This window comes from Ceratotherium simum, chromosome 36 (genome assembly GCF_057802395.1).
Source record: "Ceratotherium simum simum isolate JZ-2026a chromosome 36, ASM5780239v1, whole genome shotgun sequence".
Taxonomy (NCBI): Eukaryota; Metazoa; Chordata; class Mammalia; order Perissodactyla; family Rhinocerotidae; genus Ceratotherium; species Ceratotherium simum.
The window spans coordinates 21,949,614-21,963,059 of record NC_141935.1 but is presented as its reverse complement, the minus strand read 5'-3'; the positions used below and the strand labels follow the sequence as shown (position 1 = coordinate 21,963,059).

At 41.1% G+C, this 13,446-nt stretch overlaps 1 protein-coding gene across 4 annotated transcripts in view; it reads left to right on the top strand.

The window, feature by feature from the left end:
* The window catches only part of TP53BP2 (tumor protein p53 binding protein 2), a 92,459-nt gene that overhangs the window by 63,972 nt on the left and 15,041 nt on the right, over positions 1-13,446 (top strand). For all 4 annotated transcript variants that reach the window (XM_087424393.1, XM_087424390.1, XM_087424394.1 and 1 more), the window contains 9 exons: positions 1,452-1,534; positions 4,526-4,627; positions 6,881-7,055; positions 8,438-8,619; positions 8,983-9,147; positions 9,526-9,754; positions 11,011-11,121; positions 11,447-11,595; positions 12,360-12,822. In XM_087424393.1, coding sequence (XP_087280519.1) covers positions 1,452-1,534; positions 4,526-4,627; positions 6,881-7,055; positions 8,438-8,619; positions 8,983-9,147; positions 9,526-9,754; positions 11,011-11,121; positions 11,447-11,595; positions 12,360-12,822 — 1,659 coding nt within the window. The remainder of the gene's footprint in view (positions 1-1,451; positions 1,535-4,525; positions 4,628-6,880; positions 7,056-8,437; positions 8,620-8,982; positions 9,148-9,525; positions 9,755-11,010; positions 11,122-11,446; positions 11,596-12,359; positions 12,823-13,446) is intronic.

Here is a 13,446-nt window from a genome sequence, read left to right as displayed (position 1 = left end):
AGTGGTGCGTCGGTGCGCGCCGGGGATCCGAACTCGGGCCGCCAGTAGCGGAGCACGTGCACTTAACCGCCAAGCCACGGGGCCGGCCTAATTTCATTTATTTAAAAAATTCTCTTTGTTGATACTATTTGTTTCGTATAATGTATCAATTTATTTATTTATTTATTTATTTTTTGTGAAGAAGATCAGTCCTGAGCTAACATCCATGCCAATCTTCCTCTTTTTGCTGAGGAAGACCAGCCCTGAGCTGACATCTATTGCCAATCCTCCTCCTTTTTTTTCCCTTTTTCTCCCCAAAGCCCCAGTAGATAGTTGTATGACATAGTTGCACATCCTTCTAGTTGCTGTGTGTGGGAGGCCACCTCAGCATGGCCGGACAAGCAATGCGTCGGTGCACGCCCGGGATCCGAACCCGGGCAGCCAGTAGCGGAGCGCGCGTGCTTAAAGCTAAGCCATAGGGCTGGCCCCTAATGTATCAATTTAAATTAAAAGTATTTTCCCTTTATGATGCATTAAGTGATAATGAGAGGTTGATATATTTTGACTTGAAAAATTCTTTTTAGCCAGAAAAGCAGAGTACACAGGGTTTTCTAGTTAGTACTTTCCCAAACTAATAAAATGGAGGTTTTTTACTTAAATGGGGAAGTACTTCATAGTACTTAGGAATTACCACAAACGTTCTCAATAAATCAAATATTCAAAATACCACTTGTTGTATTTTCAATTGCTTCCTTCCCATATAAATTACACTGTTAATGAGTGCAAGGATGGGTTAATTTAATTTTCACTTATTTCTCTCAATGAAACTATTCCTGATTTCATTAGTGAGTACTAAATAGAGAACTTGGGGGAGCAGCTATAAGCAAGTGGTGTGAATTACCCAGAGTCAGAAGTATATTTTATTTTGTTAATTTTTCTTCCTTTGGTATCTGAATCATCCAGCTTCCTAGGGAATGGTTAGCATGTGATATTTCCAAGTGCTAATTATTCACTGTTCCAAGTAAGGTTCTTCAAAGCAGACTAAATTATGAGACCTTAACTGCATTGCTATTAGAAAATATTTTGTTTTAAGGATACTTTCAACTTAAAATATCAAAGAGCAATAATAACAGAACTCAGGGTCTGGCCTGGTGGAGCAAGTGGTTAAGTGCGCGCGCTCCGCTACGGCGGCCCGGGTTTCGCTGGTTCGGATCCTGGGCGTGCACCCATGCACCGCTTGTCAAGCCATGCTGTGGCGGCGTCCCATATAAAGTGGAGGAAGATGGGCACGGATGTTAGCCCAGGGCCAGTCTTCCTCAGCAAAAAGAGGAGCATTGGCAGATGTTAGCTCAGGGCTAATCTTCTTCACACACACACACAAAAATAATAATAACGGAACTCAGATATGAATTGGTACTTAGAGTATCTGTCAACTCTAGAGTTAATGCATGGTTTTTCAATTTTGTGCTTAGTGAGTGGACCAAGGTCTCAGGATCCAAGTTTAAAAAGAAATGGCGTAAAAGTTCCTGGTGAACATCGAAGAAAGGAGAATGGCGTAAGTGATAGTTTTCACCTGTATCTGTATATGATAGTGATATTGCTCTTTTAACCTATAAATCTCGTTCATAGTTACTTTACTGTTCCATGGGTTGTTAAGGATGGCCCTTTTTTAAGAGGTTATTTTAAACTTATTTTGTAGAAATGATTAATCGTAATGATCTCTGTGTGGCTGGCTGACTATTGAAAGAAGTTAGGTGGTGAATATACCACAAATTTCGGAACAAAACAAATGTTGAGCAAGTTCGAGGAAGTATTTGTTTTTTGGTGATTTCATTTGTTGCTGTAACTGCTTTTAGAAAAGTGGAAAATTATATATTAATACTCTTGCTATTGCATATGAATTTTAGCAAGTATCTTTGGGGTACCTTGTAGACATTTTCTTTTCAGAGCTCAGAATTTTTAATACTGTTAGGGATTAGCTAAGTTACCTTTCTCCAATCTACAGTGAATTTATGTTAGAACCCAGGTTATCTAAAGTACCCTTTGCTCCTACTCGACCTTTCCCTCAATTCTTCCTGTGTCTCTTCTTTGCTCCTAGAGTTATCTTAGCATGGTGAAAGGCTGAGATAACAGCGACAAAAATGGTCTTAGCCATTAATAGGACTCCAGTGCGTCTTGACACGATGTGTCGTTCCCCCTCGCTGTTTTTTTTTAAGCTTTATTGAAGTATAAATGACATATAATAAACTGCACATATTTCAAGTGCACATTTGAGAAGTTTTGACATATGTATATACGTAGGAAACCATCACCGCAGTCACGATAACGAAAATATCCGTCACCCCCAAAAGTTTCCTCACATCCCTCTGTAATCCTTCCCTACTTGCCTCCCTCCCCATCCTCAAGGAACCACTAGCGGGTCCACTTTCTGTCTCTACAAGTTAGTTGTATTTTCTAGAATCTTATATAAATGGAGTCATCCAGTATGTACTCTTTTTGCCTGAATTTACTCATCATAATTTTGAGATTCACCCATGTTGTATGTATATCAATAGTTGATTTCCTTTTTATCGCTGGGAGGTATTTCATTGTCTGGATATACCACAGTTTATTTATCCATTCACCTGTTGATGGACCTTTGGGTTGTTTCCAATTTTTGGTTGTTCCATATCAAGTTGCAAGGAGTATTTGGGTACAAGTCTTTGTATGGACATATGCTTTTATTTCTCTTGAGTAAATACTTAGGAGTGGAATGGTTGGTCATGTGGTAGGTATATGTTAACTTTCTAAGAAGCTGCCAAACTGTTTTCCAAAGTGATTGTTTTATTTTATATCACCATCAGAGAGTTCCAGTTTTTCCACATCCTTGCCAATATTTGATATGGTCAGTCCTTTTACTTTTGCCTATCTAACAGGTGTCTAGTGGTATTCCACTGTGGTTATAATTTGTATTTCTCTAATGGCTAATGATGTTGGGCATCTTTTCATGAGCTTATTTACCATTTGTATGTCTTGTTTTGTGATGTATTTATTTGTTCTACTCTTTTGCCCATTTTTTCCTTTATTGAGTTGTTTGCTTTCTGATTATTGAGTTTGAGAGTTCTTATATTTTGGATCCGAGTCTTTTATTAGATATATAATTTATAAATATTATTCCCAATTTGTGACTTGTTCTTAATTTTAATAAAGTATAATCGATCAATTCAGAAGCTTTGTAATTTTAGATTTTACATTTAAGTTTCTAATCCATTTTGAGTTAACATTTGCATTTGGTGTGAGAATTAAAGTTTATTTTGGTTCTTGTATATGGATATCCGGTTATAGTCGGTATTTGTTGAGAAGACTGTCTTTCTCTACTCAGTTGCCCTTGCACCTTTGTCTAAAGTCAATTGCCCCATATGTGTGTGGGTCTGGTTTTGTGCTCTCTATTCTGTTCTATTGATCTATTTATCTGTCTTGACGTCCATACCATGCTATATTGGTTTCCGACTTTATTCTTTTCAGAGTTGTTTTGGCTATTCTAGATCCTTTGCACTTCCATACGGAATTTTAGAATTTGCTTGTCAATTTATACAAAAAAGCCTGCCGGATTTTGGTTGGGATTCTGTTGATTCTATAGATCGGTTTGGGAAGAATTGCCGTCTTGACAACAGTGAGCTTTTTCAATTCATGAACACCGTGGTGTATCTCTGTTTGTTTAGGTCTTCTTTCTCTTAGCAGTGTTTTGAAGTGTTCAGTATACAGGTCTTGCACATCTTCTGTTAAATTTATTCCTAAATTCTTCATGTTTTTTATGCTATTGTATATGGTATTTAAGAAATTTTTTTCAGTTTCTGGTTGTTGCTAATATATAGAAATACAACTGATTTTTGCATATTGATCTTTTATCCTGCAATCTTGCTAAATAACTTATCAATTCTGGTAGCTTTTTTGTAGATTCCGTAGGATTTTCTTCATAGATGATTATGTCATCTATGAGTAAAGACAGTGTAACTTCTTCCTTTCTAACCTGGATATAGTTTCTTTCTTTTCCTTGTTCTGTTGCACTGGCTGGAACCTCAGGACCATATTGAATAGATGTTTTGAGAGTGGATGGACATCTTGCTTTGTTCTTGATGACCCAGTGTATCTTGAATTTTTTTAAGGCTGGTGTCATATTTTTAAAGGGTATTCTGATAACTGTATTCTAGATTGGTTGCCAGTGCCCTAGTATCATGTTTAACATGATCAAACTCTGTTTCCTTATAGAAATTAACTGTAGAACAAAGTAATTCTAAATAGTTCCATTTATATCACTGACTATTGAAACTACTTAATTTTAAAATAGAAATGTCGATCTGTATATTAGTATGTTTTACATCATAACTTAATAAGTCAGTGTGGGGGTATTAATATAAAAATTAATGGTCTCTTTAATATTGTGGAAGAAAAATGGCTAAATAATTTTGTCATGATTGGTTCGGATGAAGCTTGTAAATAGACCTTTGAGAGAGGAGTCTCTGTGATCATTTTATAGTAAGTGGATTCTTTGTGTTTTTATTTGTAGGTTAATAGTCCTAGGATGGATCTGACTCTTGCTGAACTTCAGGAAATGGCGTCTCGTCAGCAGCAACAGATTGAGGCCCAGCAACAAATGCTAGCCACTAAGGTAATGTCCTGTTTTAAAAACCTAACAGGCCACTAATGTTAACGTATGTGTAAAGCTGTTCACATTCTACCCTCATTATAAGCCAGTTACCTCACAGGTGTGAGTTGATAGTATCAACCCAAAAGTTGCTTGCCGTGTGGGGCTTTCTCCTCTTTTCTACAGCATTTTGTAGAAATCCTAAAATCATCCCAGTTGTTCAAGATCCTCCTGACTCCTGACTCTGACTGAAGTTAACCCTGCTGTGTTGGGACCAGTAACAGGAGAGGCATAAAGAACCCCTCAGCTTTGCTGGTGGGCACAACTCTGGGCTCTCCTTGTCCTGAGTCGCTACTGCAGCAAGAGGAACCTAACAGTCTACCCATGCTAACGCTGTCCCCTTCTGCTGCTTGGCACCCATAACAGGCTGCTTGCCTTGGTTTGGGGACATTCTCCACCCACAAAGTAATCCTAGTTCTGGCCTTGAATGAGGAAAGTATAAGAAGTTTCTTTGTTACTATCAAACCTGTCTCCCTGCTGCTTCTCCTGCCAGCCATGGGCCTCTGGTCCAAACCAGGTGTCCTCAGAATTTCTCTGTGTGTGTATATATAGTAAGTATTTTAAGGTTTGCAGGCTGTGCTCTCTCAGCTCTGCAGCTGCAGCAACAAAAGCAGCCGTGGACAGTAGCTGAACGAAGGGGTGTGGCTGTGTTTAGTAAGACTGCACTTAGAAAAACAGATAGCAGGCTGGATTTCACCTGCAGGCTGTAGTTTGCCAACCCCCGGTCTAAACACTCAGTGTCGGCACCTGACTGGTCTTGTAGTGATTATAGGTTCACTGAAGCTGGTGTGGACAATTGATGCTTTGACATAGCGAGTCACCCAGCAGGGCTTTGAAGCCGTGGCCAGGGCTTCTCTAGGGCAGTTCTCAACAGGCACTGGGTCCTGTCTCCTTCCATGTGATACTTCCTAGGGTGCCTGTGCCTCTGTTTCTGTTTGTAATGCCAGACACCAGCTTTTTCAAAATCGTGTGTTATCATTGCTTCTCAGACTTTAATACGCATACGAATCACCTAGACATCTGGTTAAAAATGCATATTGTGGCCCAAGTAGGTATGGGTTGGGCTCTGAGATTCTGCATTTCCAACAAGCTCCCATGTACTATTCCTTGAGTAGCAAGGTCAGAAATTCAAATAAGAAAGGTGGTTGTTCACAGAGTAAATCTCTAACCTCAGGGTCTTATTTTGAAACTATTTCTAAGTTATTTATATGTTTTAGGCATATTTATCCAAGAAGTTTATCTTTGTCTATAAATTGTGGCTCTATTACTCAGTTAAAATTTTTAGTGTAATATAAATAAAATTTTAAGTTGCATAATTGCAGTTTTCTAAAGGCATTAAGTAGTTTATTTAGTGTGTAATTGTGTGTTTATTGAATGTATACTATGGAAGGGCCGGTTCACAGAGATTTACATTTCACATCTCATTACTCCTCACTATAGCCCTGTGAGGTAGTTATTATTGATCATCCCAACTTTATAGATGAGGAAACAGACTTGTGTACTTGTTGAGGTTATGTAATTTGCCCAAAGTTTCGTAAGTGGCAAAGTTTGGGTTTGAATCCATGTTTGACTCCAAAGCTTATCGTTTAACAACTTTCTTACACTGTTTCCCATCTCTAAATGAGCTCCTTCTTAAAATTATAGCTGCAGTTCATAAAAACTAGTTTAAGGATCACTGCTTGCTGCGTAAGAACCACTTGGATAAAAAAATACTGATTCCTGGGGGCCACCTGCTGGCGTAGTGGTTAAGTTCGTGCGCTCTGCTTTGGTGGTCCGGGGTTCGCAGGTTCGAATCCTGGGCATGGACCTACGCACCACCCATCAAGCCATGCTGTGGTGGCGTCCCATATAAAGTGGAGGAAGATGGGCATGGATGTTAGCCCAGGGCCAGTCTTCCTCAGCAAAAAGAGGAGGATTGGTAACAGATGTTAGCTCAGGGCTGATCTTCCTCACACACACACACTCACACACACACACACAAAATACTGATTCCTGGATCTTACCCCCAAGAGATTCTGGGGTTGGGCCCAGGAGCGTCTGTTTTTAACAAACTTCAGAGTGGTTCCGACGGCCTTGTACAGGACAGGTGGTGAGACCAGAACGGTGCTACCGGTGCTGCATCTCAGTCTCGGCATCTTGGGGTTGTGGTTGGATTCTTTCTGGGTTAGTGGTTTGCCTGCTTAAAATGATATGGCTGGTGGTGGCTTTTCTCTTCAGGAACAGCGCTTAAAGTTTTTGAAACAGCAAGACCAGCGTCAACAGCAGCAAGCTGCTGAGCAGGAGAAACTTAAGAGGCTAAAAGAAATAGCTGAGAGTCAGGAAGCCAAGCTAAAAAAAGTGAGAGCACTTAAAGGCCATGTGGAACAGAAGAGGCTCAGCAACGGGAAACTTGGTGAGTTGCTCCTAGTGGGTTTACCTCAGTGAATCTACACGTTAGGCTATGTGTCAGACTGTTTGGGTGTAAGAACACACATTGGGGGCTGGCCCTGTGGCATGGTGGTCAAGTTCATGCACTCCACTTCGGCAGCCTGGGTTCAAGAGTTCAGATCCTGGGCTCGGACCTACACCACTTCTCAGCCATGCTGTGGTGGCGACCCACATACAAAATAGAGGAAGACTGGCACAGACGTTAGCTCAGGGCCAATCTTCCTCACCAAAAAAACCAAAAAAACCCCACATCAGTGTAGGAAGTTGATATAAATTTATAGTAAGTGAGAAGAAGAGGGTGAGACTCTCTATGTACATAACTTTAAAAGAATTTTTTTTCGAAGAGTATAGTTCACTGTGGTTTTGATGCTTCTGGTTCCCCTGAATTGAACTCTGCTGTTGAATGTTTTAGGCAAGGTTTCTAAGTTACCTTTGGAAAATGTACTAGTAGTTTGTTTTTTTCTCTCTAAATATTTTTTGACTGAAAATTAGGTGAAGGCAAGGATTTTTGTTCATATAATAGTTCCAGTTAGGGCCGGCCCTGTGACTTAGCCGTTGGGTGCGTGCGCTCTGCTACTGGCGGCCTGGGTTCGGATCCCGGGTGTGCACTGATGCACCGCTTCTCCGGCCACGCTGAGGCCACGTCCCACATACAGCAACTACAGGGATGTGCAGCTATGACATACAGCTATCTACTGAGGCTTTGGGGGAAAAATAATTAATTAATTAATTAAAAAAATAATAATAGTTCCATCTATTACAGTACCCTTTATTTTTTCAAATTACATTGCTTTATAATTTTATTTACTTATTTATTTTTTCCCCCAAAGCCCCAGTAGATAGTTGTATGTCATAGCTGCATATCCCTCTAGTTGCTGTATGTGGGACGCGGCCTCAGCATGGCTGGAGAAGCGGTGCCTTGGTACGCGCCCGGGATCTGAACCCGGGCCGCCAGCAGCGGAGCGCGCGCACTTAACCGCAAAGCCACGGGGCCGGCCCTACAATACCCTTTAAATTAAAGTTTTACTGATTGAACAGCTCCATCTACCACTATAAAATTGAGATTAAAATTTTTAAGGAAATCTCATTGTTTCTAAAATTTGGAGTTTAAGGTTTAATTATAGTCACAAAAAGAACTTTGCTAAAGATATGTTCGGAAAGAGGCACATTTAAAGATATCTGTGTTGATTTCAGTTGCCTAGAAAAGAAATAGGTTGGTTCCAGGACATTTCTGAAAAATTGCTCTCTTCTCTGTCAGAAAGTTTATTGTAAAGCCCGGTTGCCTGGGCAGTGTTCCATTCTTATTTTTCCTTTCCACTCTTGTTGCTTTTTTCCTTCTCGTTCTAGTGGAGGAAATTGAGCAGATGAATAGTTTGTTCCAGCAAAAGCAGAGGGAGCTGGTTCTGGCTGTGTCAAAGGTAGAGGAACTTACCAGACAGCTCGAGATGCTCAAGAATGGCCGGATCGACGGTCACCATGACAGCCAGTCCGCGGTGGCCGAGCTGGATCGGCTCTACAAGGAGCTGCAGGTGAACCCTCTGCTGTGAGAGACAGTGGGACCTCCTCTCTAGAAACAGAGTTGTCCAGAGAAGCGGAGGAAGTGCTGTTGGATTTCAGTTTCTTTTCCCTAAAGGAGAAGGGGTGGGGATGAGACCTAAACCCCAAAGAGTCCAGAATAAACTTTATAGTACTTCAAACAGGAGCTCAGAGGCAGCGCTTGTGACCACAGCCGGTGGTCTAACACTTGCTTTTAAACCGTGAGCTGAGAAGTGTGGAGGGGTGGAGGGACCCTACGTTTTTAGGAATTACGTAGTCGTCAGCCGTGTGATTATCTGTTTGTGAAATTCTTCTTCCTACTTGGCTACCTTTTTCTTCCCCCCCATTTTATTCAGTTAAGAAACAAATTGAATCAAGAGCAGAATGCCAAGCTGCAGCAACAGAGGGAGTGTTTGAATAAGCGCAATTCAGAAGTAGCGGTCATGGATAAGCGTGTTAATGAGCTGAGGGACCGGCTGTGGAAGAAGAAGGCAGCGCTACAGCAAAAGGAAAATCTTCCAGTAAGTGGGCCGTTTTGTCACAGGCCGGGGAGGAGGGAAGAGATGACCGGCCCGGTGAGGTCATTCATCACAGCCGCTTCTCAGAGCCATTACTCAGTGTCACTCAGACAAGAGAGACAGTGCTTCTGGCTCCTCCAAAGATAATGTTCTTGTACTTTTTAATGTTATTACTTATGTAGCTTTACTTTTCTCTCTAATACTTGTAATAAAGTATGGGTGAGAATTCATTGTGGAGAGTTTTTGTTTGGGGACATTTCTTGCCGGTTCTATGGCTAGATCCTGAAAGTGCTGATGTTTAAAAATTATGAAAATTTCACGGCCTTTTCTAGTTTGATCCCATGTGACTTGTAATACTGAAGGACTGTGCTTTTTCTTAAGGTTTCAGCCGATGGAAGTCTGCCCCAGCAGGGGGTGTCTGCACCGAGTCGCGTGGCTGCGGTCGGTCCCTATATCCAGTCGTCTACGATGCCACGGCTTCCCTCGAGGCCTGAGCTTGTGGTGAAGCCAGCGCTGCCGGATGGTCCCTTGTCCATGCAGGCTTCAGAGGGGCCCATGAAGGTACAGACGCTGCCCAATATGAGATCTGGGGCCGCTTCACAAACTAAAGGTAAAAACATTTCCAGGTCCTTCCACAGCTCACTTCTTCCCCATCCTCACAATTATTTTTCCCAAGTTTGAGTTTTAAAAAAAATTTGTCTTCCTATCCCTTGTTCATGATTAAATTCTAAGACTTTCTGCGTATTTTTTGCTAGAGCAATAAGTTTTTTAACCCTAAATAATAACGGTTCTGTTCGGGAACTGAAATAAAATGTAGTATTTTTGTAAACCTGAAAATTGTTTTGAATTCCTTCTTGTTAATAAGGAACTTTTGATCTCATGTTAATAACTTCAGAACTTTTCCTTTTGTGTAAAACCACCATGTATGTGAGTCTTAGTGGCGGCGTCTACAGTTGAGGTGGTGAACTCATTCTGTTGATGAATGGTGTTTCATGTGAACTTATGCATGAGAATTTTCCTGCTGGTAATTTTTAAAATAAAGACCAGCATATTGGGAGATAGAAGTGAAAATAACACAAGCTCCCGTGATCCTTGCACCCTGTGTAGTCCTCAGATCCGTGGGGAGGTGCAAGTCAGAGTTTTGTGATAGGAGGAGGAAATGAAAGGAGAGTTTTAGGAAAAGCAGGGTGAAAACATGCTTTAAAGACCTTATCATTCAGACCCCCTGGAAGAAAAAAAAAATAGCCAGTGTTGTCTCTGTTCTCTGACCACCGTCATGAGCTAACTTTAAAATGATTCAGTATTTTGCTGTATTTATCACCGTGAGGCAGTAGTGCCACGTAGTCTGGGTTTTGTTGTAGGAAGAGTTACTTTGGTTTCTATAAGGAATAATAAAAGCTGCAGTTTTGAAACTTAAATATCAATGTAGAAAAAAAGCTGAAATCACTGATTTGTGAAAGATGGTGGTCGAAGTCGTGGGTTAAAAGTCCACAGTTTTGCCTTTCTGTTGTGCGTACATCACCCGGGGTGTCTTTAAGATACACCTTAGAGCCCTGGGTCTGCTGAACTGGACATCTTCTGGGTGTGATGGTGACCTTTTTTTACCCAGTGAGGAGCAATGTCCTTGCTGGTTCGAGCCGACTTTCTGTTTACTGTGATTTATTTTAAATTGTTTGAGTAAGGGGGAAAAATCTGAAATTAGAAATATAAAATCTAATGTTTTCTAAATAAGTTTCCTGGGATTGTTGTGAGTCTGAAATTTAAAGCTGTTTTTTTTAAAAAAGAGATTAAACTTCTTAGCAAAATGAACCATTAAAAATCTCTTTAGAATGCCGGGTTATTTGCAGTGGCTTTTCTGCATTCTAGGCTCTAAAATCCATCAGCTGGGTCCTGAGTGGAGTCCTCTGAATGCAGACCTTTTCCCACCCCAGGCCTCTGCTTCTCTGCCCAAAAGCTCTGGGAATGCTTCAGACCAAGGTGAGGTTTATTTGTGCTGCTCCTCAATATTCTGTTTTGGCCATCTAAACGGTGCTGTGTATTCTTTTTTAGGTAGTTTATTTTCTAGTGTGTTAAAACTGGAGGCAGTATTTATTGCCAGCATGCTTTCATTTAGCCGGGGAGTTAAGGTACTAGCCTTGTAGTGTTTGGCTTATCCTTTAATCAACTTAATTTAAAAATGGGAAAGCATTTAATGGGTACAGAGTTTCAGAGAAACTGAGGAGAGGTAAACCTAAGCGTGAATAAGAAATTTTACTACAGACAGTTTGAATATCAGTGTGATTTTTTTTCCCTTCATTATCAGCTGATGATGGGGAGGTGCCACTGAGGGAGAAGGAGAAGAAAGTGCGTCCCTTTTCCATGTTTGACACGGTGGACCAGTCTGCTGCCCCGCCCTCCTTTGGTCCTCTGAGGAAGAACCAGAGCAGCGAAGACATCCTGCGGGATGCTCAGGTACTTAAGGGTATCCCAATTTAAAATGTAATGGTAATTCTGTATGCAATTTTTAGAAGAGAGAAAGTGTTATGTGAAGGAGAGCAGGAAAAACCAAAATATATCTGGAAGATTAGAAAATACAGCAGCATTCTGTTATCTTAAATTCTGTTGCTTGACTATATTCGGGGTCTCACACCATATTGGAGAATGATTGACATACTTGCTTTTGGGTCATATTTCATAAGATTTTCTAAAAAACATGAGTGCATTGAAGAAATCATGTTTGTGCTGCTCACTCACTTTGTTTCTTCAAAATGTGGAGCTGAGCCAAAATTTGGAGTCAAACAATTTGATGGCAAATCTTCTGTAACTATTAGAATCCCAGCCTTTGACAACCCGGTTATGGTTGCGTGCTCCAAATCTAGGCGTGTGTTACCACAGTGGCCTAGGTTGCATGACGTTGCGATGAACAAGGGTGGTTTTTAGTGCTTGCTGCCATCTGTGACTATGTAAAATTGCAGTTAAAAGTTTTCAAGTGGGCACTTGAAGTTGCCCACATAGGGATTGGCGACAAGGAGGGAGTGGTTCAGGGCAGGAATCGTATTGCATTACTGAAGTCCCTTATTAAATGTGGTTAAATTTAGAGATTTAAAACTTTTTAATGATTTAAAAATGTGGAGCTAGTATTTTTAGTGTATACTTACATTTGTGACATTAGGTTATCTAGAACATCCTGTGTACCCAGTTACACAGTATTTTAACTGGCTTTCTGTATGTTACAGGCTGCAAATAAAAATGTGGCTAAAGTACCACCTCCTGTTCCATCAAAACCAAAACAGATTAATTTGCCTTATTTTGGACAAACTAGTCAGTCACCGTCAGACGTTAAGCCAGATGGAAATCCTCAACAGTTGTCAACGGCTGTTGCATCCATGGGAAATAAGCCAAAACCAGCAGGGCCACAGCCGAGGGTCCTGCTGTCCCCCGGGGTCCCCGCGGTTGGCCAAGACCAGCCCCTTTCTCCAGGTTCTAAGCAAGAGAGTCCGCCCGCTGCCGCTGTCCGGCCCTTTACTCCCCAGCCTTCCAAAGACACCCTGCTTCCACCCTTCAGAAAACCCCAGACCGTGGCAGCCAGCTCAATATATTCCATGTACACACAGCATCAGGCTCCCGGGAAAAACTTCCAGCAGGCCGTGCAGAGTGCGTTGACCAAGACACATTCCAGAGGGCCACCCTTCTCCAGCGGTGAGATTCTCGGTCTTCTTTACACCCGCGTATGTGGTGTGTTGAAGTCCTCCACCAGAGCTACCGCCTGGCAGTAAACAGCAGAGTGGCCTGTGCCTGTGTTGACTGCTGCTTTTGTCTAAGAGTTTTGCTTAATTGTGGCTTCTGTTCTTAACTGAGGGTTCAAAAGAGTTTCTGCAAAATGTCAGCTACTGCAGTAGGCACTGAAGATAGTAGATGAATAAAATGAAATAATATGAAAATAATAGTTGAATAAGCTGAATAAAGTAGATGAGTAAAACCTGTAGTCAACACATAGCCTCTGCATTGTAATTACTCGAGTGCATTTGTTTCTTACTGTCTGATGAGCTCCTTCAGAACTGGGAACTCAGGAGCTCGTCCGTGAGTGGGGAAAAATGCACACAGGTGTAATTACAGTGCCAGATGCAGTGTCTTCACTGTAGGTTTGACCAGATATTCTTGGTGCTTAGAGGATTGGACAACTGCTTCTGTGAATGTGTTTTTAAAAAAATAACACTTTCTAATAAATTTTAAGATCTAATGAGGACACAGCCACTAGTTAAATATAAAAACAAAAAGATTACTTTGTGTTAAATGTACATAATCTGGTCATTTGTCAATTTT